We start from the raw sequence: 23,744 nt of genomic DNA on the forward strand, positions 1-23,744 counted from the left end.
TAGCAACCGTCCTCTACATGTGGACTTACACCCTTTCTTGGTAGTTCGAAAGGCCAAAGTGCTTGCCGCACTACAGTACCTTGTCCAGAACAATCATATGTACCATGATCTGACTATCAACTACCCGATGATTGATGATTGGGACGATGATTTTGTCCCTTCTGAACTGCAGGACAATATAATTTGTCTTGATGAATTCGACCAGGGTGAGCGTGAGGGATACACAGTGAATTTGCAGCAGGGGAACTACGAAAATGAATTCCAAGCGGCTCAGGCTGGTGCACGTCCGGATCATGTAGGCCCCGAGCCTCTTGTCTCGGGATCCGTCCCGATCGATATCAATGGCGAGCGCCAGAACAGTGACATGCGTACTCTGGACACCTTGGTCAATGTCATATCAAAACGTTCTTCTGACTTCCTGGACATTAGAAACACCAACACGAAACACGAACACCCGATCCACCGGGAGAGAATACCTCTCCTCGCGTACAGATTGAGAGGAAGAGCCGGCCCTGTAAGCCACTGGACTGACCCGTCTTACTTCACAGCGGCATTCCCTACACTCTTCCCGACAGGTATCGGTGGTCACCTGGATGATCGTCCCATTGCTCTCTCCCTAGCTACCTTCGCCACGTGGACTTTACGACACCACAGTAGAAGGCAAGTTATGTCTAGGAGATCTGAACTTTTACTGATAGAGCGATGTAGGTACGCCCGCCACAAAACATTTATGTACCTTCTCTATGACGTACTTCAGCTACGAAAGTCATCTCTGGGGAACAACTTCTTGGTCAAGCGGCAGCATTGGAGAGCCAGTAGTGATGATATTGCCTCACTTACACTAGACAAACTTCAAGACGCGGCCAAAATGGTTGCGGCTGGTCAAAATATTCAAGACCCCGCAATTCGCCGTTTGCAGCGGAATATTGTGACAATTGGATTGCATGTACCGGGATCTTTCGCGCACAAGTTGATCATGCGTTCTGAAATCCGAGGTATAATTGTACGCTATGGAATGCCGGCTTTTTGGATGACCATTAACCCGTCTGATTTGCAAAATCCCTTGGTTCTTCGTTTGGCTGGTTGTCAGCTGTCTGAAGAAGACTCGACTGCGGCTGATTCGGCGATCCGTCGAGCTGTGGCTACGTCCAATCCAGTCGCGGTGGCTGAATTTTTTCACCATGTCTGCGAAGCTGTCTTACACGGCCTCCTCTCAGCCAACGAAAACACCGAGGGAGTCTTCGGGGATGTTTCCAATTATTTTGGAGTCGTTGAGTCAAACGGCAGGGGTATGCTTCACCTCCATGCGCTGCTGTGGGTGCGAGGTAATTTAGCCTTTGCTAACCTGCGAGACCGCCTCATCCACGATAACGAATTTTCAACGCGTATGGTACGCTACCTAGAAAGTATTATTATACAAAGCGTAGACGAAGCTATTCAAGATGATGCTCAGACAATCCTTCCATGCAATCCACCTTCGGCCAAGGAATCGGAGTCCGATGACGACTTTTTCATCAGGTTACGCTACGACAGTAATGCAGTCGCGCGCAAGAAACAGATACATTCGAGACACCATCTTGCAACCTGCTTCAAATACCGACAAAGCGATCCTGCGAAGAACGTCTGCCGATTCGGCATGCCTCGGGAGCTTGTACCGCGATCTCTGGTTGATGAGTTTGGAATTATCCATTTGGCCCGGAATCATCCATGGGTCAATCCGTGGAATCCAGCCATTGCGAGCTGTGTCCGTTCCAACCAAGACGTTTCTTGGATTCCCACGGTCTCGAAATCATTGTCTTTGATATACTATATTACGAACTACGCCACGAAGGACGACATTTCACCGTGGCAAGTAGTGGCCAAGGCTGCTTTATTAAAGCAATCAATTAAGAAGGCTAAGGTGGCGGATCCTCCAACTACCACAGACTTACGCCTTCGGGGAAAGGGAATGGACAAGTTCGCCCTCCGCTGCTTTAACACGCTGGCTCACGACCGTGAGATCAGTGGTGTCCAGGTTGCCAGTACGATTCTCCAACTGCCTACCTACTACACGATCAACTACAACTTTGTCAGCGTTAACCTGTGGTGGCTTAGGAGATATGTTCGATCTATTATTCAACCAGCCAGCACCGATAACCTTCCTCCAAACCCGATGGGCGATGAGCCGTGTGCGTACGGATCAGGCGACACTGCCCCTGCGAGTACCTTTGATAATTACAAGTCGCGTGGCCCGCATCTAGCCCTACTTTGCTTCTTTGAATACTGTATGCTGGTGCGCACTGCGAAGATCCGGGATGCCATGACGGGTGATGTAGAGTTTGGACCTGACCATCCAAGATACACCACCCATGTTCAACGACTGGCACGAATGCTGTCCCAAGTCGCCACAGTTACATTCTACGGACAGCTCTCCGAATACCAAGTTGCGGAAGATGCGGTTCCAGGCGGTCATCCAAAAACGGAGGCCATGATGAATGACTTGGCTGAGCTGTTACTAGGGTTATTTGTGCCCTGGGAAAAGCTATCTCCTCTGTTTATTCGGCATGCGACACAGCTTAATCCGTGTATGCAAGTGTGGGCGATTGTTGAGCCCACGCTCGCGCCGCACATTAGAGATTTTGCAAGAAACGTTGAACTACTCAGAAAATCCAAGGAAGACTGCCAGGCTGACGCAAAATCGCGCGCATCCGCAAATCAACACGCCAGCCCTTTATTTGACAATGACACGGAAGATCTTGGACTGGCTGACATCTCATCTGACACCGAGGACCATGCGCAAGCTCTCTGCCACCAGGATGAGTTTTTCAATGCGGAAACATTGATCACTGCTTACCATTCCATTAGCAAAATATGGCAGCGACAGACTACTATCGCTGCCAGGCGAATTCCGTCATTACTTACAGGTATCACACCAAGCCGAACCTCATTATTTCAGAACCTTAGACCGCTGAACATCTTTCACTCCGTCGAATATGAAACGTCTGGACTTCGGTTACTTCCTCAGTCTAAGCTGCAAGACTGGGAACTTGGGCTGAAAGGCCTCGCAAAGTCTGATATTATCGAAAATACTGCTCCTGGTCATTTAGCCGCAGAATATGAGATGGACGACTTTAACAATGAGATGGACGATGGTGCTCTGCAGCCCTTATTGACTACCTCAGACCTGGCCCCGTCACGGATGCTCACCGCTCACGCATTGGCCATAACCCTACGGGGGCCTCTCTCACTTCCATAGTTAACGAAAACATTCCTATGAATCGTAAGCAGCAGATGGTTGTGCAAAAAGTTTTGTCCCAAGCTTTGGCCTGGAATAACCATGGAAATGATTCCTCGGGACGAACCCAGACCCGCCTATGTGTGATGGGCGAGGGCGGCACAGGGAAGAGTCAGGTCATTAAAGCCATCGTCGCCGGCATGGACCTCATTAATCGAAAACATGAAGTTATTCTAATGGCCCCGACGGGTGCTGCAGCTGACAATATTGGTGGAAACACCTATCATACCTCCTTAGGCATATCCATCGACCGCTCCCGAGCAGCTTCTTCCACCACAACTCGCATTAAACAACTGTGGGCGCGGAAAACAATCATGATAGTTGACGAAGTAAGTATGATGGATCTGACCATGATCAGTCTAATCGACAATCATTGCAAAATTGCCAAATCTCATGACCGAAATTCCATTAATTTCTTCGGCGGCCTACCCATGGTTATTTTCATCGGCGATTTCTTCCAGTTCCCACCAGTGAGCGGGCCAGCACTTTGGAAGGAGCCTCGAAGTAACAAAGATGAAGATCAAAAAGGGCAGCTTCTCTGGCACCAGTTCAAGCAAGTAATCATCCTAGATGAGCAAATGCGACAGTCCGAAGATGCTCCGTTTCGCGACCTGCTATCTCGGGCCCGCTCAGGGTCGCTGACGGACAATGACCTCTCTGTGTTGAACAGTAAAGCTATTACATCTCTAGTCTCCCCTGAGCTTGAAGGGGCTACCGCCATTGTTAAACTCAACTCCCTCCGCCATCAGTTAAATCGTCTTCGGATGGAGAACTTCGCACGGTCCAGACACCAGAAGATCTTCATTTTCCCTGCTCTTCATACTCGAACAAGATCCACCGGTGCCGGCAATTTACGGCTCCGTGCCGATGACTTGCTTCAACAGCCAGACCAGGGTACAAAAATTCCTTTTCCTGGCCTATTCCTCTACACTCCAGATATGCCTGCTATGATTCTATCTAATATTTGCACACTTCTTGGCCAGGTGAACGGCGCTACGGGAACTGCGATAGGGATTGTGGCTGACCCAACTGGTAAGCTCATTTTCCGCTTATGCCAGCAAACAGAGATAATACTACTGCCAGCCGAATTCTTCGAGATTGATAGCTTGTACACCATGTGTACTAAGCCACCGGCGTGCGTGCTATTCCAACAAGACAAGCCTAGATCAACTACATTCCAAGATCTTGATCCATCCGTTATGCCTGTTTTTCCGATCGAACGCTCCATTACCCTCAAGGGTTTCTCAGTGAGGCGGAAACAGGTCCCCATATGTCCAGCGTTTTGCCTAACGGACTACAAAGTGCAAGGCTCAACATTAACAAAGGCAATTCTTGACCTCAAAGATAATCCCACAACCCGCGGCCTTGATCGCCATCGAAAATACTGCTCTTTATATGTTCAACTATCTCGACTTCGATCACTTGAAGGTCTCCACCTCTTGCAGAAGCTTGAAAAGAAAGACATCCAGCTCGGCCCCGATCCGCGCCTCCTAGCTGAGATGGACAGACTCCAGACCCTTGAAAAACAGACGATTGAATCTTGGGAGAATGCCTAGTAAATTACTCTATTTTGGTCGAACCGTCACAGCCCGGCGCTTATGCATTATTACCTTTCACCCCTGGCTTGGCATGCACGTATTCCCTTATGTTCCACCACGCTAGCAAATACGAAATACTTGTTTCGCACATCCTACATCAACCATCTTCTTTCAACATATTTTGCGGCCCTATTTCATTCTCATCGTTTCAGGGCATCCGCGTGCGGCAGCGCGCGCCACCAGTATGGCGTTTTGCGGTGGAGAGCTTTCTTCCACGCGCTCTCCTGATTCGCCTGTTGGGTTATCGCTCTCGGTCAAGTGCTGCTGTAGGTTAGGGTTCTAGGGCTTCTCCTGCAGCTTCTCTTTCTCTGATTGCTTATTTCCATACGCTAGGTACAGCTCTGCAGCTCCTATCTGCTGCTACATAATATCTAATATTTCCACGTCGCCTCTTGCTGGCTGCTCTCGCTCGTATATGGCGTTGCTTGGGTTCTGATATATCTACTCTCAATCTGCCTATGTGGTCGCCTTCGGGTCGTCATCTCGTCTTCCATCACTACTACCTAAGCCTGCTCCTAGCCATATCTACGCTTTCATTTGTTTTATTCACTACATGTACTTCTTCGCTATTACGATTTTGCCTGGTGTCCTCTTATCTAGACATTTATTAGCTGCTTCCGTTTGATGTTGCGCCATCGAACCTGCCGGGACTGCGGACGTCAGGTTCGTATGTGCGCAGCTATCCAGCCAGCTCTTTGTCCGGCTTGTCGGTTACCACGGACGCCTCTTGCTATAGAGACACGACCATGCGTTGGTTGCCAGATTCCCCTTCGCGCTGAGTCGCCCGATATTCTGTGTCCCCGCTGTCTATCGTCAACCCTCTCCGACGGCAACGCTCTTGTACGCCCCTGTCATGACTGCACCAACCCTTTTTCAGCGCGTCCCGGGGTAATCCGTTGCTCTCCCTGCAGAACTCGAAGGGCGAATAACACTATTACGCGCTCTTCGTTTGATCTAGCTTCTTTCAATCCTTTCCAGAATTCGTTGCAACTATCGAGTTCTTTCAATCCATTCCAGAATTCTTTACAACTATCGAGCCCTCGAAAGCGCAATGCGCCTCTAACCCCTCGTTCATCTGCATCTACTTTAGCCCGACGAAAACCCGCCCACGATGAAATACACATCCCTCTTATCCGTCAGGGCCTCGGCTTCTTGCAGAGGGAATTTGACTTGCGAATGCAAGCCTCCCATATCTTCCCTCCAGAAATTTCTCCGTCCCACATACGTTCCTCTATTGCCCGTTATGAGAACAGCATGGCTGCAATCAGTCAGGAAACAAGTTGCTGCTCATGTGGCAGGCTTGTCCCTCTTGACGATGTGCGCCAGATCCCCAACAATGACCCCCTTTTAGAACCCTTGCAAGGTAATCTCGACACCTGTGCATGGGGTGATGGTCTTTGGAATACATGTTCCTCCTGTTATTCGGCTCTTTTTCGTCGATCAATTCCCAAGTTCTCCTGTATCAACAAAGTCAACGTGACCCTCTGCCAGTGTTACCCTGCTATCCTTAGCGATCTGACTCTGTCCGAGGAGTGTCTTATTGCCAAATGCCATCCCCTTGGAGTGGTTGTGAAACTGAGACCCGGTGGGAGATCTTCTCCCGTCAACTACCGTGCTTTACGAGGGCACTTTATTGTTATACCCCAGGATCCAAGTCCGCTCCTTCGGATATTACCATCTCCTGAGCTACGGTTAACCGACCTGATTAAAGTAATTTGGTTAGGGAAACAGCCACCTGCGGATTCCGACCTACGGCCGTTCCTACTTGTCCGAAAGCATAGGGTAATGGCAGCTCTACAATATCTTGTCGATCACAATCCGCTCTATCGAGATGTGCTTATCGATCATTCAGCCGTAGACGGCTGGGCCGACGACTTCGTTCCTCCAGAACTACAGCACCACATTATCTGTGTAAATGATGGGGACCATCATGAACGAGCGGGTTACACTGTCGACCTAGAAAGTCACAACTATGAGAATGACTGGCAGGCGGCAGAAGATGACGGCTCCGACCCGACTGGAGGCGCCCCTCTGCTGACAGGGTCTGTCACTACAGACATCAACGGCGAGCGCCAAAACCCTGATGTGCGTATACTCAGCAGCGTCTATCATCTGGTGAATTCCACATCACAAGATGATACCCAAATTGCCGGTACGTCTTATGACGAACAAGGCGCTAGAGAACGAAGAGCACCCCAAACTACGCCCGTTATTAAATACACGATACGAGGTCAGGCGACCCTACTGAATCACTGGCAGGATTCGCGTTACTTTCTTGCTGCCTTCCCTACACTCTTTCCAATGGGTATAGGAGGCCACCTAGACGAGCGTCCCATTTCTGTCTCACCTGCTGCCTTTGCAGACTGGGCATTGCGCCACCATAGCCGAAGGCACGGCTCCTTGTGCATTCACGCCGGATAGAAACTAATGTCCACAGATTTGCACGCCATAAAACGTTCATGTATCTGATATATGATGTGATCCAGCTGCGCAATTCATCTCTCGCCAATACTCTTCTTATCAAGCGTTCTCAATGGAACTCGGTGACACGAGATATTGAGTCTCTCACAACCCTCCAGCTACAGAACGCCGCGAAACAACTTGCAGCTGGTCAACCAACGGAGGAGCCAGCCATTCGGCGTCTGCTGAAGAACATTACCACCATCGGTGTCCAAATACCGGGTTCTCTTTTCCAGAAACTCCAAATGCGTGCCGAGATCCGGGGCTTACTCATTCGCGAAGGCATGCCTGCCTTTTGGATGACTATAAACCCGTCTGACTTGCAGAATCCGCTGGTTCTAGTGTTTGCAGGTGCTCAGTATTCGACCGACTCCTTCCCCACTGCCACTACTGCCGTTCGCCAAGAAATAGCGATGTCGGACCCAGTTGCTGTTGCGCGCTTCTTTCACTCGACGTGCAAAGCAATCCTTGATGGCCTTCTACGGGGGAAGTCCAGTGAACTTGGCGCGCTTGGCGATGTCTCAAACTATTTTGGAGTCGTTGAGAGTAATGGCCGTGGGATGCTACATCTTCATACGTTGATTTGGGTTCGAGGTAATCTTGGCTTTGCACATCTTCGTGACCGACTCCGCGCTGAAACCAACTTCGCAACCCGGATGATTCAATACCTAGAAACAATTATTATGCATAGCATACATCATCCTGACAATGATAACCCTGAAACGGCGATTTCTAACATTCCTCCCACAGCTACCGGCCCTGAATCAGATATCGAGTTCTGTCAGACGTTGTTTAAAGACAGCAATCGTGTTGCGAGCATTAAGCAACTTCACGCAAAGAACCACACAGCAACCTGCTTTAAATATGGCCGCCGACACTTTGGTAAAACATCTTGTCGCTTTGGTATGCCACGCGACATTGTTGCGGCTTCCCACATTGATGCAAATGGGGTCATACAGCTCACTCGCAACCATGCCTGGGTAAATCCGTGGAATCCGACCATTGCCAGCTGCATCCGATCAAATCATGACATTTCCTGGATCCCCACCGTATCCAAGTCTCTCGCTTTGGTATACTACATCACGAATTACGCCACTAAAGACGACGTTTCACCACTGCAGATGCTGACCAAAGCCGCTTTACTTAGACAGGCGATAGACCACGCCCACTCCACGCAGTCTCCTAGCGCAGCTGACTTGCGCCTCCGCCAGAGGAATATGGTCAATTTTTCGCTACGTTGCTTTAACAGCTTGTCGCAAGACCGTGAAGTCAGTGGTGTTCAAGTAGCGAGTACCTTGCTCCAACTTCCTTCCTACTACACCATTAACTACAATTTCACTCGCATCAATCTGTGGTGGCTAAGGCAATATGTTCGGTCTTTCCTTCCACTGGCCGGTTCACAACCCCGTGCTCCACCCGATCTTCCTGCGGACGAGCCATGCGTTTACAACGCTAACACCGCCGCTCCCGCCAGCTTATTCGACAACTATAAATGGCGTGGACAACTTCTATCCTCCCTCTGCCTCTTTGAATACTGCATGCTTGTTCGAACAAGACACGTACGAGATGCGACTACTCAAGACATAGAATTTGACCAGCATCACCCCCGCTGTCTTACCCATATGCAACGCTTGGCTCAGTCTCCATCTCAAACAGCAACAGTAACCCTCCAAGGCCAACTCTCCGAATTTCAAGCGGCCGAAGACTCCTTGCCGGGCGGCCACCCTTCAACAGACGCGATTCTAAATGACATGGCCGAAGTTCTCCTTGGCCTATTTATCCCTTGGGAAAACTTGCCCTCGCTCTTGAGGCAATCGACATCGACCCCGGAAAACAGCATAAACAGATATTATCGCGTCTGGACTGCCATTGAGCCGAGCCTACCGGCCTATATTCGAACATTCGCAAGCAACATTGAACTGTTACGAAAGTCGAAGGAGGATTGTCAAGTAGACGCGCTACTTCGAAAACAGTCCGCAGATCATACGGTGCCTGTAGATGAGGACCTACGCGACGAAGACCCGTACCTCGAATCAGATGATGAGAGCTCCCGCCCCGAATCGAATATTGATGAGACTTTCAGTTCGGAGACACTTCTCACTGCCTTCTCTTCTATTAGCCGACTCTGGGACCGGGAGCTACGTGATGCCCAACAGCGAATTACCGCGCTGGCTGCACTGCCACTTCGATGCCTTTCCCGTCACTTCGACCAACTTCAACCACTTGACATTGCGAATAATACGCTGTTCGAAGCCGCTAGCCTGAGATTTGTACCGCCAACACTCCTCCAAACTTGGGAGACGTGTCTTGGAGATATCAGTACCCAAGCAAGCCAAGACATCAATATCGGTCCCGCTCCAGATCTGGATGACTTTAATGCCGATATCACTAACGGCATCTTGATGCCGCTTCTAGTGGAACCTGAACCTTTGCCAGACATGGAGGAACGTCGGTCACGCGTCGGAGACGCACCTACAGGTGCTTCACTGTCCGGCCTGGTCAGCGAGATCATTCCTTTGAACAGAAAGCAAGCCATGGTTGTTCAAAAAATTCTTTCCGAAGCGCTTAGCTGGGCCTCTCATCCATACAATTCGTCTCAGCGACAACAAACGCTCCTTTACGTAGGGGGGGAAGGAGGTGTCGGTAAAAGTCAGATTATCAAAGCAATCGCCACAGGGATGGACTTGCTTCGCCGCAAACATGAACTTATTCTCATGGCGCCAACGGGAGCTGCAGCCGATCTTATTGGCGGCAACACCTACCATACATCTCTAGGAATTTCCTTGAACCGATCTCGAGCTGCAGCAAAGGGCCTGAGAGTTCGCCGACTGTGGTCGCGCAAAACCATTATGATTATTGATGAAGTGAGCATGATCGATCTTTCCACGCTAAGTACCATCAACAGCCACTGTAAATCAGCCCGGTCCCTAGATCGAACGTCCCCGGACCTGTTCGGCGGCTTACCGATCGTTATCCTTATGGGAGACTTTTACCAGTTTCCTCCCGTTCGGGGTCAACCGCTATGGAAGCTACCACAGAATGACGCAGACACCGACGGCAGACTTATCTGGCACCGATTCAGCCAAGTCATCATCCTAGACGAGCAGATGCGTCAGACGGAGGATAAACCACACCAATCACTACTCAGACGTGCTCGTATTGGCAACTTAACATCCAACGACGTTCTGCTTTTGAATGGGAGAACCATTACCTCGCTGGCGAATTCTCATCCGCAGGATACAACCGCTGTAGTTACCTTAAATAGTCTTCGACATGTCATCAATCGCCACCAAACCGAGAACTTCGCCTTGATCCGACACCAGACTATCTTTGTTTTCCCTGCCCTTCATTCTCGAACGAGATCATCCGGCCAAGGAAACTTGAAACTCCGTGCAGATGACCTTCTTCACCATCCTGACCAGGGTACGACAGTTCCGTTCCCCGGACTTCTCCTCTATACCTACTCTATGCCAGTTATGCTGTTGACAAATATCAACACGCCCGCTGGCTTGGTCAACGGTGCAACAGGCACAGCTGTAGGAGTGGTTCTGGATCCCACAGGCAAGTTCCCACACGAAATTCACTAATATATCTTATGATAACAAGGCCAGCTGAGCTCTATACTTTGAATGATCACTACGTTTTCTGCAATAAACCTCCGGCGTGTCTTTTGTTCAAACCGGACCGCCCAAAACTGATTTCACTCGAATCGCTCGACTGCAACATATTGCCTATCTTCCCGCTTGAAGCGTCTATATCTTTAAAACGCTACTCCGTTCGACGAAGACAGATCCCCATCTGTCCAGCCTTTTGTCTGACCGACTATAAAGTCCAGGGAAGAACGCTTACGTCCGCCATTCTTGATCTCAAAGACAATCGCATCGCTCGAGGCCAACCTTCGCACCGAAAATACTGCTCTATGTACGTCCAGCTTTCCCGACTCCGATCGCTCAATGGCCTTCATCTCTTGCAGCCACTTGAGATGAAAGACCTCGATCGACAACCAGATCCCTATCTGCTGGAGGAGATGCGACGTTTACAGGCCCTAGAGCAAAGTACTTTGCATGAGTGGCAGGCCCTTCCAAGCAACCCGCCAATGACCTAGGTCCACACAATAGTCTCTCTGTTAGATAGACCTCCAGCATGCATGAATACGAACGCCCGCTGATGTCCAAGTACACTAGTCAAGCATCCCCATCCATTCACCATCACCTAGAACGAGAGAGCTGAAAGATCTTTCTGATATATCATTTTATCTCACTGGACAACGCTACTACCTCGACCACTAAGCTAGCTACTAATGATAAATGTCTTATATCGACCAACACCTGCCTACGTGCGAAACAAACATTTCCAATTCTCTCTATCTACTATATACACAGTGTCATCCATTAACATAACAACGGTCCAATACCACTGCCTCCAATGCCGCCAAATGGGACCTGTCCAGCTACTATCCATATTCGAGACTTTATTGATAGCGTTGAACCCGACCCGACACGCCCCGGTAAAAGCTTGGCGCTGCAGTTACGCCTTTCCCTGAACATCCCGGATAAGGACGAACAATCAGACGATGTTACCCAAGGAGATATAACGACTCTGATTCGATTCTTCAGCCAAACGACCCGATCAGAAATCTACCAGCCCAATGTGTTCATCTACGCTTGGGGCTCCTTCCTAACGGCTACTACCCAAGAGGACGGCTTCCATATTCTTTTGCATGCCCATGCTGTAGACTGGTAAGAACCACCACCCACCTCCATATAACTCTTTTAAACGTCTCTAGTCATCCGGGTAACTATGAAGATGCGGATTCATACTTCATGCACTGCCCGGAGGCCGCGCAGCCAACCGTTACATTCCTCGGCACTGTCTGCGAGCGTGGAGGCCAGCTAAACAACGGGTCAACGCTATTGCATTATCGTCTTCAATCAACAGTTTACCATACCTCCAATCGAACCCATCATACCTTCCCACTAACGGCCTACTTCAAGAACGGCCAGCGCTGGGTCAACTTCCCGCCCCTATCTATTAACGCCCAGATTTTCATCACCGGCCGCATTTTCGGACTAACCAAAGAAAATCAACAATTGGCGATTATGACGGAGGATGTACACTTTCTACCAGCGCTACCTCAACCTCTACCCGCGACTCCTTCGTCTACACTCGGCAAGCGACAACGGTCGGACCGGTGGACTCGGCGAGCTACCCCTACGACTTCATCTAAATCCGCTCACGGTCTGGACCTAGATTCATCCCCTCTGTATCATAGCCATCAGAACGCTCACTCCCAAGACGTACCCGGACAAACAGAAAGGACTGAACAAGATGATGATACGGAAACCCAGTTCACTTGGACCGAGACTGCCGATGAAGCTGAGAATTTGCCCCAACCCACCTCCCCTACACCCGAGCGACGTTCTCAGAGGATGCGGAAAACCTCGTACGCAGATATTCTAGCCCAATCAAAATAGGTCCTCTAGCCTCGGCTGATTTATCATTACCCGCAAATCTTCTTTCCTTGCATACTTTACCTAGCCTTAGTCCCTCAATCTATCTCGGTAACCTCACGTATCCTATATCTCCTCCCCTTCTTGTCGTTTCAGGGCCGCAGCGTGCGCAGCGCGCGTCTTCCAGTTTGAAAACCGGTCCCTCTATTCAGGACATGGAAGGACATTTTGGGTCGGTCTGTTTTATGACCCCAGCGATGGGCAGACACCTCTACGTGGTGCTGGGGACAAGTATTCAAGCAGTTCTGTGGTGGTGCTGCTTGAAGAAACCAAGATCTGCCCAAGGAGATGGAAACCGTGGTGTGGGCGGTTGGACGCGACCCCGACGCGTTCGTGAAAACTCTGACAGCCAACAACAAACCAACGACGAGATAGCCAAGATGCCTGTTCCCATCTTGCCTCGCTATAATCGATGAACTGAAGAAAGCTGACGATCCCTTGTTTTATGCAGCGACTGGATTTGGTGACCTGGAATCCATCGCGTTGCTGATACTCTAGGGATCTGGAGTTTTTGACGCCGCGCCCTCGCCTCCCGACCGTACAGTACCAGCGACGATGAAGAATAGCTAAGGCTTGCGCGTTGCCTTACCTCGCTAAGATCAACTCAATGGACATGCACCACTAGAACTTGGTGGGAGATGACTAGACCTTTCTGCCCGGTCTATCGCGACATCTTCGCCAAACGACAACACATTCTCCAACATTACTTCCCGACTCTCTGCTTCCTGCCTCGTGGTCTCAAGGCTTTTACACAATGGTTCCGACAACGAGATACTCTAATGCCCGTCTCTCTGTCCGCTCAATAATTCACCTTTCGTCCTAATTGTGCAACTACAATTGATACATCAAAATACCCCCGGTGCGATAATTGTTTCAACAACAATCTCGCGTGTGACTTATACTCCGACACTGTCGGTCCAGACGTGATATCTGAATGGTTACATAACTCAACTTCCCTCCTTTTCTTCGCGTTCCTTCATTTCAAATTGGCTTTGGTTATTCCCATAATGGTGTCAAACCTCCCCCTTATTGCAAGGTGGCGAGGAAATAGAAACAATCACAGGCCTGTCAGGCGAGGCTCCAAATTCGCCCTCAGGAAACTTTGAACACCCAAATGGTTACACAAACATGTATCTAGAAAAGTTATTACCTGCATATCGCTTAGGCGAGGGGTCAGCGTATGAATACATCATCATCATCATCGACTGTAGAGCCAGTCTTGGCCTATTGTGTGCTGTTCGACCATTTCCAGAGCATGCAGGGTAGAAGGGATCTTCAAGTATCGCAATATATTTAGTTCCGCTGTTATAACATTCACTTATTAAAGTTGTAGAGTCGTATATAGTCCTGTTTCGATACCATCCGTGCCTCTTCCATTCTTGCGATTGCTCGAAGTCGGTGCTATCACTCGAGTATGTCAACAGGCGATCAGGAAGCGTTTCCACCCATTTTTCTGCATAGATTGGGTGGTCGACAGCGTTTGTGTTGCCAATGCGTAGGTATAGAAGCATCTTTCTTCTGTCGGACTCGCTCAGGCTATCCAGGGGGGATGCCACCGTGAGACCAAATATTGATCTTGCTCGCAGGAAAATTTGTCGTAGACGGCCCTGTAATTCTTGGGGCCCCTCGTGCAGCGTTGCAGACTATGGGACATCAGCGAGTGAAGTTGCGAATATGTGTACCAGGAAGAGTACGCATGAGCGCGGCTTTGATAGAGGCTTTAGCGCGATCGGATTGAAGTCGAGCAAAGAGCACAGGAGAAAACTGGAGGGGCACACAACCAGCCTCGCGTCCATTATTGTTGTCTCCAGTAGGTATCTTGCAGTTGTGTATGCGCTGCAATCTTGAAAAAGCGTTGCTCGTGCCGAGGAATGCGATTGACCGAGCATGGCTAGCGTCGGAAGTGATAACGCTGGGGGCATCCGACCTTAAGAACGCCTTCAATGGGGTTAGCAGGTAACATCCTTGACCTACAGCTCAAGGCCATGGGGATCCCTACCAAGCTACATACCTGGGTAGCCAGCTTCATAAAATGCCGATCAGCTACTGTAGCCATTAAACAGCAAAAGGCTCAAGCTGCGTCCCACGCTTATCCATCTCAATCCAAGAATCGTTATCTCAATCATTTTACTCCCTTCAAGTTAGTCCTGAAGCTTTTGTGCCAAGGACCTCGCCCGCCGGCCGCGCACCTTTGCAACTACTGATTCGCCACTCACGCCCTACTACAGTATTCTTACCGTGCAAATAGATGCCACCACCTCGGAGTACCGAGTTTGGCCCGGTGAAGATTCCGGGCACAGCTCAACTGGGCGCCCGCGTGATTCTGAGTGTGAACTTTGACAGGTATCCCACCCCATCTGGTTTTTTGTCTGAACAATAGCAAGCAGTTATATTTGCACGCCCGCGAGGTTGCACTAACCCTGGTAATATGGCTGGAAAAAGTCAAATTGGACTAAATTGCGGACTGGTGAATTTTGCCCTCGAGACATGCTCCCTCCCTTCCACTGTGATAGCGTGCCAGCATCAAGGCAATACATATTAAATATCCTGAAGGGCTCACGCGGTGCGAGGATTAAATCTGCGACCCGGTAAATACTGATCTGAAAATGATCATTCTATTGGCCCTGTACGCTGCCTTCATCCCGGCTACTGCGGGACACATCCAGATGAGCGACCCTTTTCCCATTCGTAGTCCGCTGAATCCCGCTCTGGCAGCTTCGATGAGAGATTACTCATACACGTCTCCATTATCTGCGTCGGGAGCCAACTTTCCCTGCAAAGGGTATGCACAAGAACCATTCAATTCCGTCGCTGATTACGCTGCGGGAGAGGTGTACTCTCTAACTCTGGAGGGCACGGCGACGCATGGGGGCGGGTCATGTCAGATTTCCCTGTCCTTTGATCGCGGAGAGACCTTCCAGGTGATTAAATCGATTCTGGGCCACTGTCCCGAGGCAATGTCGTACACATTTCAGATTCCAGAAGACGCACCAAGCGGTCCGGCCCTACTCGCGTGGACCTGGTTCAACAAAGTTGGGAAGAGGGAAATGTACATGAACTGCGCTCAGGTAACCGTCCATGCAGAGCCAACGGCTTCCCGCAATGACGATCGGATGATACCCGATCAGCCGCTCTCCGTACGGTGGGCGGACCGACCAGCGATCTTTGTGGCCAACGTCAATGCGGAGGGTCAATGCACCACCGTCGAGAATGAGGAGGTCAACTTTCCGAGGCCGGGGCCAGACACCGAAGGCTCATTGTCAGAGCCAGGGTTCTGGTGTGCTGGGCCACCAACGTTCGCGGGTTCCGGTGGTGACCCACCACAAGCAATTGCACTATCTAACACGCCTACAGCGTCGACAGCCTTGACAAGTGTGACGTACAGTCGCACACCCATAGAGACCGGCGCGATATCCGGTCTGGTCGCCGATCCCGCATTTGGTGTCAATATAATCAACTATCTGGATAGCAGTATCCATGCGTGGTCTGTTGCACGGGAACCGGGACCAGAGAGAGTTATCGATGCTCGTGGTGGAGCATACTTTGAGGCGTGGCGTGCGAGGGAAGACGAGGGAGGAATCTCCATCAAAATGGCCCTGGAGGCGAGCCAAGAGAGTGTATTGCAGTTTGAATACTCACTTCAATCTTCGATCGTGTATTGGGACGTTTCCTTTATTGATATGGATCGTGAATCCAACTTCATCATGGGTGGAATAACCGTGACGACGAGTGACCCTACCTGCCGAGGTCTGACTTGCTTACCCCGGGACAAGAACTGCAATCAGGTATATCTGGAACCCGATGACAACTATGCGGTCCGAGGATGTCCGATGCAGACCAACGTGACTTTATCCATTGGAAGTCGGCCCGGGAAAAGAGCTTGGGCTTAGATTCAGGTTCTGGACCGCTCAGATTCTAAGCGTTCTGTGAACGTCATTGGTGTTGTCATCTCTATCCGGCTCTAGAAAGCGAACAAACGTTTGTCGCAACCATGGTCGTAAGAAAGGATGTGATGGCATGTTGGAGTACGAAGGAGGGCAATGGGTGGCGACCGAAGGCAGCAATTATGGGAGTGGACTATGAATCTAGTATCAGGAAGACAAAATGATCAACGTCTGTGATGCGTGGCTTCTCTTTCTTACATTTGATTTTACGAAGCAGGGATCTTCTCTGGAAGGTCATAGCGCTGGTTAACCTTGGCAATAAACAGTTTACCCAGCAAAATACAGTACAGGCAGAAATTGCGTCACTTGGTAGATGGGCCAACGTTCTCTGCATATCTCAGATAAATTATATTGTCCTAAAGATTCCATTAAGGGCCACCACCTCTCCCGGATCAGCGTGCTTGAGCCTTCACACATAAGGCAAAGCTTTACGTACAGTCACCACACCTGCTCCAACCACCACTTAATGCGTTCACAATAGGACCGTAGACTATTTATTATCACCCTATCTCCTTGATTTCCAACTACATGGCCGTAGCAGCCGTCCCTAATGCCGGGGAAATGTACAACAGAATCAAACAGGGCAAGAACAGTGATTAAGCAAAGCAAACGGACCAGTCAGAAGAGTCCATCTCTGAAAACATTAATTGGAATAAAAACCGTCTAACGTCCATCCAGCGAATAGTCGCAGTCGAAAATAAGAGCAGCATCCATCTCTCCGAAATTTGTGCGTGGAGACCCCCTGGGGAGTGTGCGATCGGCAGTTGCGACTTGAACGGGTAAGCTGTATCTATAAATATACTACTCGTCCGCCCATTCTAAAATGCCTAGGTACAAGCCGTGTATTACATCCTATGTCATGCCGTCAAAAAAGGCCTGGTCGTATCCGTACCAAGGCCGGACATTTATGAGTGGCTCCCCGCGTACATAGATACCGCGAAGTCTTATACCACAATCTTGTCGTATACATAACAGACGCGTCCCACCCGCTCACCTAGACAAACGTCCCGTCACTAGGCGGAGAGGAACTCATTACTTTTCAGCATGTTTCCTTTTCCTGAAGTTTGTGCCGTTAGTACTCTCTACCGCAGAGTTAATCTGCTTGGCTGTGGTCTTTTCCGCTTGCACATCAACGTCCTCCCCTCAAGACCTTTTCTTCATGGGGGTGACTTGCCCAACAACGCCGCGCCGAGATAGTCGCTGACGGAGCAAAGGTCAAGTTGACGGGGTCCCCGAAAATAGACCATCTTAACCTAGTGAGATCCTTTGATCTTCCTGAAGTAGGAGATTCCTCTTCTCCGCTCCAAAAGGGCAACGTGGTCGACAGCATCACAGGGTCGGCAGAGAATGCGGTCAATCAGATCGGTGGGCATATTCAGGATCTGTCGGACCAGCTTCATTCACTCCTCCCGGAATACTACGCAGTCGGCCTGTGGAGTTATTGCGAAGGCAAAAAAGGTGCCCAGGCTTTCTCAAACTGCTCAGGGCCCAGTGCCGCCTTTTCATTCGACTTACTCGACCTTCTTTCCAGTCGCCTGGGCCAGGCGAATGGAGTTTTAGCAGACTGGACGCAGCCAGTCCTGAAGGGATATCGCCGTGTGTCGCATTGGATTGTGGCCGCCTACATGATGGCGTTCATTGCCGCATTTATTGCTGTTGTCACCGGTCTGGTCGGGTTCCCATTGGCAAAGCTAGTCGCCATCATCTCTTCAGCGGTAAGCCAACAAGAGAAACGTTGAGGACATGCTGACGACGGTCAGGTATCATCTATCTTAATCATTGGAGCGTCTGTGACAGTGACCAGCATGTATCAACTGCTCACGCGGGGCATCAACAGTACGCTGGAGCAAGCAGGCATCTCTGCCAGTCTTGGACCACGGATGCTGGCCGTATCATGGCTCGCCGTGGCGTTCTCGGTTGGTTCCAGTTTGTTCTGGATTATGGAAAGATGCTGTTGCTGCTGTCTGTGAGGGTGCAAGTTCTGGCAATTCAGAGTGGTATGAAGGGCGAGGTTTGCACCTTCGACCCTCTCCGTGACTTGTGGAAAAGACAGCACCGGAAGCTGCATACGCCAAAGCATTTCCCGATTATTCATCGCGTATCCTAATGTGCTTGTTTAGGTTTTGGTGCCTTAATTCTGGGTCTTAACTTTTGCCCAATGGGCCTGATCAGTTTGCTTAGCTCGCAATGCGCACATGCATTTTTGCAATAGAGACAATATAAAGCGTATCACCAAGCATTCCTCCTTTCGCACTGGAATTATGCTATCTCGTTCATATACACTTGGAGGTGGTCATGCCACGAAAGCAGCAGAATTAAGGGAAATTTGTAATGCGGTATCCTTCACAGTCTTTGTCTTGTGGATGCTAGCTCTAATGGGAATTCGAACTACAAGCAATAGTATCAAGTAACAGATCCAGACAATCGTAGATGCCACAGTAAGTCCCAGGACCCATCTCAGCCCCAGTGCCAAAGGAATCAAAGAAAGGACAATAGAATGACATCTCCTACCATTGCAGACATACCTAGATTCTGTCCCTGTGCATTAGATAGAAAAGAAGCCGAGATGTTACGGTGATCTACTAATTGCTTTAATAATGTTATACCTACCAACTACGGTATCAACAATTGCATCCTCACCTTCAGGCCCCTGGCTAAGCCCACCTACTCCAGGACAATTGGGTCGCTCTCAGCAGCAGCAGCAAGTGTGATCTACCTTCAGACGTATCTGACTGACCGGGGCTCCCCGACCGCCATTGAAAGTGTCTGGACGACTGCATCAGGTCCGACAATATCCGCGATACCCTCAGTCCGAAACGAGGTGGCCTTCCGATCAGCAAACTCAGAAAATCGACAAAAAAAGCTCAGAATCATGTGGAGACCCAAATGAAGAAACTGGCTTCAAAGACAACGACCGAGCACAGGAGCGGCTAGCAAGCACAATAACTAGGCTGCGCACGTGTCCGCCTGCCTCCTGCAAGGCTTTCATTTGAAGATAAATACACAGTGAAGCTGCCAGCTGGCGGTTGTGAAGCCTAGGACAGCGAAATTATGTGCGTAAGATCAACTTCAAGTGGTGGGATCGTCTACAGGACACATCGTCGGAAAGTTAAAGTGCATAGAGCTTTAATTCTCCCGCAGCCACCCAATATTCTATTAGCTTCTGACAAGACAGTATTGTACATCTCCTAGGATCGTTTCCGATTTGGCAGTGTACGAATGTTAAAAGGATTTATGCAGAGCGGAAAGTGAAGCTGGGCCATCGTGGTCAGGAGCGCCACCCACTAATGCAGTCTGGCCGCTGGCCTATAAATCTAATACCCAGAGATAATGATTGACCGGTTTATTTTTATGGGTTTTCTTTTTCTTTTTCTTTCTTTTTTCTTAATATTTTTTTGAGGGTACTGAAAAAGGCTCACACCTGCGAGAATCGGCTTATACTCGTTTGCAATCAGTAGAATACATATTGGCAGTTCACCTTATCTTTTCATAACCTGTTCCTTATTATCTCCACATTTCTACAGCCTGCAAATGGCTTCCAATGCAAATGCTCGAGGCCATCATATGCCACTGCCTCAAACGACTCGTCTTGAGGCGTTCCGCTCTATACTGAAGGGTGTAACGTCCGACCCCACCCGGCAACGAGATGACTTTCGGTCTTCCGAACCTATCCATGACGACGACGCCAGAGAAGTTCGTGATCACTGGGAATCTCCAGACAAGGATGGCAACCAGTGGAGGCATGGAAAAGTTGCCGGAGGTTCGGATCGTGGTTCGGATCGTATAGAGGTCAATAGCCTAGACGCCAGCAGTCTTCTGGAAGAGTATGTATGATGCCGTAGAATTCGTGGTCGGTGAGAATGAAGTTAAGAATTTGACAGGCTCAAAGAAAGGATCGAGTACGTCACCTGCTTATCTCCTTGTCGTGGACTTTGGGACGTCAGGGATTGACGATCGATTACAGAGTCTTGGAATCCAGTATGGAGGAACAGGAGCGGTGGAATAAAGAGGTAAATCAGGCTGTGGATCGGCTCTATTCTTCGGAGTAACCGACAGGAACAACTGTGGGAGGAAAGCGGCCCGTTTGAAAGTAGCAACTGGCTGAGGGTTGAGCCATGGAGTGTGAAAATGCTGCGGCATACTCAATGGAAGTGGCTTTTAATTTAGGATTAGACTCGCTCCGTTCCATCAATAACCTGTCTGTTCTCCAAAGTCCGACAAAAGGGCTCTTGTTTCCCGTCTAGTTGAGGTAAGAGAAGGAGGTGAGCGACAAATGGAGATAGCACCCATAGAATAGGCATCATTGGAAAATTTACATAGTGCACGCAAGCCTCAGACCAATACCGGACCATAAAGTGATATACATGATAAACTCTGGTAGGTACCTATCGAAAACTTCAACAGCCAGTAGGCCCAGTAGATTCAGAAAGCTTGGGTTCTAGAAAAAAGGTTTCATTAGTCAAACACTTTGCGCCTTGACAGTTCCAGATATGCCCAAGCCGCAAAGCAATATATCTGATCCTTACCTTACTTTTTGGCTGCATCCTTGTGCGGACGCAGTAGATGCGCACATCATGGAATAGGGCCGGCTAACCTTTTTCTGATATCTCCCGATGTCTTTGAGTTTACCTGACTTCAGTGCATAGTCCACCGCGCTCTGTTCCTGATCATTTCCAATGGTGAGGTTGATATCTTTTCTACTCAACAAGGCCATGGATACTTCGTCGTTTCTCCGCTCTATAGCGAGCATTAATGCTGTGCGACCAGCATTATCTTGGTGATTCACATCAATCTGATCCTGTTTCGGGATCTCAACCACAACTGCCGTTTAATAAATACCCCACATAAGTGCACTTATAGTATACCAGCAGCAGTTAACGTTGACGTTGGGTACACATAGCAGACGAAGACTGCTTCCTCACTTCTTCGAGGTTGCCCAGATTATGGATGGATTATAAGAATCCCTGCTGGGAACAGCATGAGAAAAAAAAATGACTAGACGCAAGCAATGAATATGGGCTATAGAGCCTGGCCAACTCCAGCGTAGTCCGCCCGCGTTTTCAGATGCACCCAGAGCAGCGACACCAGGGCGAATCAGGGGCAGCGATGACGGCGATTTGCTGTGGCTGAGAGATTGTGCCATGTTCCGGTAGAAGCGGCCCCAGCCGCCAGATGATGCGTGGTGCCTGTGCATATCCAAGTGCACGTTGGCGTTTTCGCAATCACCGTCATCGCAAATGGCGCATTTCGTGTCTTGACCCTCTCCAGGGCCTGTCGTTTAGCCGTTAACAGCTGCAGCCGAGCTTGACCGAGGGCGCAGGGTTTGTGGAGGCTTGGGATTCGGTTTTTGGATCCGTTTCTCCAAACTGTGCGATTCTTTTCCGATTTTGGTCACTGCGATTTGGAAGATGGCGGGCTTGAGTTCAAACTGGTCTTCTCGCCGTTCCGAGTATATTCTTCTAGCCATGTCTCATCCTGCTCATCCATATCGTATTCAACCCGGCCCACTGTGGAATTGACCTCTCCCTCGCCGGCAACAGGATTCCCAATATTCAAGTCGTCTTCTTGAGCGCTCTCGGCCATTCGGATCAAGCGGCGGCCATGACGGAGAAAGAGGTCGCTTTCCTGGTACCCAACACTAGCCATCGCGCGATCCACGTACTTCTGCTGACCAACACCGGCCCGATCATAGCAGGTAAAAAGGTCTTTTAGTCGGAAGCAAGGTTGAGGAGGGGTAAGTTTCTCGCGCGGGTTGGGGCCTGGAGGAGGAACGACTTCAGGCTGAGGAGTAAAGACACCAAGTGCCTGTAAGATAGCTTCCGGACGACGTGGAGGGCGTCCTGGTCGTCGTTTGATTGGCGTGTGCGCAGTGCCATTCGCATGCGCGCGGATAAATCGTTGACGGGATCGTTCTCGTGGGTCTTATCATGGCCATTGGGAGATGGGATGTTCGCGAGCTGCGCGGACGGAGGGGGTCAGTCCACTTCTGACGAGGGAAACACTGCGAACATTGCTTCTATGTCAATTCCGGGATGGAACTCCTCCCACTCCCTTTCTTCTCTTGGTTTGTATCCATCGCCCTGTTGTAGAGCCAGCGCCGCTGCTGTTGACGATCTGAATCGCCCCTGGATCTGGCTCTTCTCCCTCCTCAAGCGCGTAGACGGCGGGTCGTTGGAGCATGGACCTGGGGAGGCGGAGGTAGATGCGCGGACGAGTCAATCCTTTGTTTTGTTGGCGAGTGCAGGACATGGACGAATTCCTTCTCTCCACGAGGCTCAATTTGGGTTGTTTCGGTCTAGGCTGCGGCTTCGATTTCGGCTTGACTGTTTCTCTAACTGCAACTCCGATATATCTTCCTCCACCACCTGGCCTACCAGGGACGTATTTCAGGTTCTTAAGAGGCAGTCCTTCGACGACGGCAGGTTCCGGATTCACAGAATCCTGGAGAGGGGTCTTGGAGCTGTTTTTGAGTGCCTCTCAGGAGAGGAGCGGTATTTTGGTGAAGAAGAAGGCGCCATATCGAGAGACAGGCGCCAAAAAAAAAGCGAATAACTGTGAATGAGTGCTGGTTGTGAAGCAGTTTCCGGCTTATCTGCTCAATGGGGTGGATAATAACGCAAAACAGGGAGTAGTCCGTAAAAAAATGCCAATCATGGCTAATATATAAGAGACACAAGGCAGGCGCCCGTCATGCGAGCATTGGAGAACTGTAGAGCAACGCGCGACTGGACTTTTTCATCGCCGTCGCCGGTTTGAAATTGCGCGGCGTGAAGGAGGCCGCGGTCCCCAGTCACGCGCGACGGGAGCCTGAGGCGTCAAGCGTTTCATTCCCGGTAATTTACCACTGCAATTAGCAATGCCAGCTGCAAACACTCCGTCACTGCGAAGCTCCTCTCCTCATACAATTTGTCGGCCGGAGCCCCTGGCTCCGGACCCCTCGCAAGCATTCCTCTCACCA

General features: G+C 50.0%; 9 protein-coding genes across 9 annotated transcripts; 5 read left to right on the top strand and 4 right to left on the bottom strand.

Annotated features, from left to right (window-relative positions):
- The first annotated feature begins 2,425 nt into the window (after nucleotides 1-2,425).
- Nucleotides 2,426-3,461, top strand: BJX68DRAFT_245611 (uncharacterized protein). Its single transcript, XM_071041524.1, has one exon. It carries the CDS (start codon nucleotides 2,468-2,470, stop codon nucleotides 3,233-3,235), a length of 768 nt encoding a protein of 255 aa, XP_070894477.1. The 5' UTR covers nucleotides 2,426-2,467; the 3' UTR covers nucleotides 3,236-3,461.
- Nucleotides 3,462-3,518: 57 nt separating this feature from the next.
- On the bottom strand, nucleotides 3,519-4,292 carry BJX68DRAFT_245612 (uncharacterized protein). The gene is made up of 2 exons (XM_071041525.1): nucleotides 4,258-4,292; nucleotides 3,519-4,168 (listed from the first exon to the last, which is right to left on the bottom strand). Exon 2 carries the CDS (start codon nucleotides 3,993-3,995, stop codon nucleotides 3,795-3,797), a length of 201 nt encoding a protein of 66 aa, XP_070894478.1. The 5' UTR covers nucleotides 3,996-4,168; nucleotides 4,258-4,292; the 3' UTR covers nucleotides 3,519-3,794.
- Nucleotides 4,293-11,913: 7,621 nt separating this feature from the next.
- Nucleotides 11,914-12,820, top strand: BJX68DRAFT_245614 (uncharacterized protein). The gene has a single exon (XM_071041526.1). It carries the CDS (start codon nucleotides 12,156-12,158, stop codon nucleotides 12,804-12,806), a length of 651 nt encoding a protein of 216 aa, XP_070894479.1. The 5' UTR covers nucleotides 11,914-12,155; the 3' UTR covers nucleotides 12,807-12,820.
- Nucleotides 12,821-13,804: 984 nt separating this feature from the next.
- On the bottom strand, nucleotides 13,805-15,142 carry BJX68DRAFT_173118 (uncharacterized protein). The gene is made up of 4 exons (XM_071037082.1): nucleotides 14,854-15,142; nucleotides 14,537-14,780; nucleotides 14,031-14,485; nucleotides 13,805-13,976 (listed from the first exon to the last, which is right to left on the bottom strand). Exons 2-4 carry the CDS (start codon nucleotides 14,762-14,764, stop codon nucleotides 13,961-13,963), a joined length of 699 nt encoding a protein of 232 aa, XP_070894480.1. The 5' UTR covers nucleotides 14,765-14,780; nucleotides 14,854-15,142; the 3' UTR covers nucleotides 13,805-13,960.
- Nucleotides 15,143-15,448: 306 nt separating this feature from the next.
- Nucleotides 15,449-18,756, top strand: BJX68DRAFT_271177 (SUR7/PalI family protein; the record flags this gene model as incomplete). The annotated part of the gene is made up of 3 exons (XM_071046895.1): nucleotides 15,449-16,627; nucleotides 18,001-18,501; nucleotides 18,547-18,756. The coding sequence occupies 3 exons, from the start codon at nucleotides 15,449-15,451 to the stop codon at nucleotides 18,754-18,756; spliced, it is 1,890 nt and encodes a 629-aa protein (XP_070894481.1).
- Nucleotides 18,757-20,175: 1,419 nt separating this feature from the next.
- BJX68DRAFT_173154 (uncharacterized protein) lies at nucleotides 20,176-20,895 on the top strand. Its single transcript, XM_071037086.1, has 3 exons — nucleotides 20,176-20,610; nucleotides 20,668-20,685; nucleotides 20,751-20,895. The coding sequence occupies exons 1-3, from the start codon at nucleotides 20,318-20,320 to the stop codon at nucleotides 20,833-20,835; spliced, it is 396 nt and encodes a 131-aa protein (XP_070894482.1). The 5' UTR covers nucleotides 20,176-20,317; the 3' UTR covers nucleotides 20,836-20,895.
- Nucleotides 20,896-20,904: 9 nt separating this feature from the next.
- On the bottom strand, nucleotides 20,905-21,620 carry BJX68DRAFT_173137 (uncharacterized protein). Its single transcript, XM_071037085.1, has 3 exons — nucleotides 21,381-21,620; nucleotides 21,103-21,224; nucleotides 20,905-21,026 (listed from the first exon to the last, which is right to left on the bottom strand). Exons 1-3 carry the CDS (start codon nucleotides 21,534-21,536, stop codon nucleotides 20,975-20,977), a joined length of 330 nt encoding a protein of 109 aa, XP_070894483.1. The 5' UTR covers nucleotides 21,537-21,620; the 3' UTR covers nucleotides 20,905-20,974.
- Nucleotides 21,621-22,078: 458 nt separating this feature from the next.
- BJX68DRAFT_173135 (uncharacterized protein) lies at nucleotides 22,079-22,549 on the bottom strand. The gene has a single exon (XM_071037084.1). The coding sequence runs from the start codon at nucleotides 22,430-22,432 to the stop codon at nucleotides 22,178-22,180; it is 255 nt and encodes an 84-aa protein (XP_070894484.1). The 5' UTR covers nucleotides 22,433-22,549; the 3' UTR covers nucleotides 22,079-22,177.
- BJX68DRAFT_173134 (uncharacterized protein) lies at nucleotides 22,550-23,390 on the top strand. The gene has a single exon (XM_071037083.1). It carries the CDS (start codon nucleotides 22,667-22,669, stop codon nucleotides 23,336-23,338), a length of 672 nt encoding a protein of 223 aa, XP_070894485.1. The 5' UTR covers nucleotides 22,550-22,666; the 3' UTR covers nucleotides 23,339-23,390.
- Nucleotides 23,391-23,744: the final 354 nt, after the last annotated feature.

Source organism: Aspergillus pseudodeflectus (genome assembly GCF_044049435.1).
Source record: "Aspergillus pseudodeflectus strain CBS 756.74 chromosome Unknown BJX68scaffold_58, whole genome shotgun sequence".
Taxonomy (NCBI): Eukaryota; Fungi; Ascomycota; class Eurotiomycetes; order Eurotiales; family Aspergillaceae; genus Aspergillus; species Aspergillus pseudodeflectus.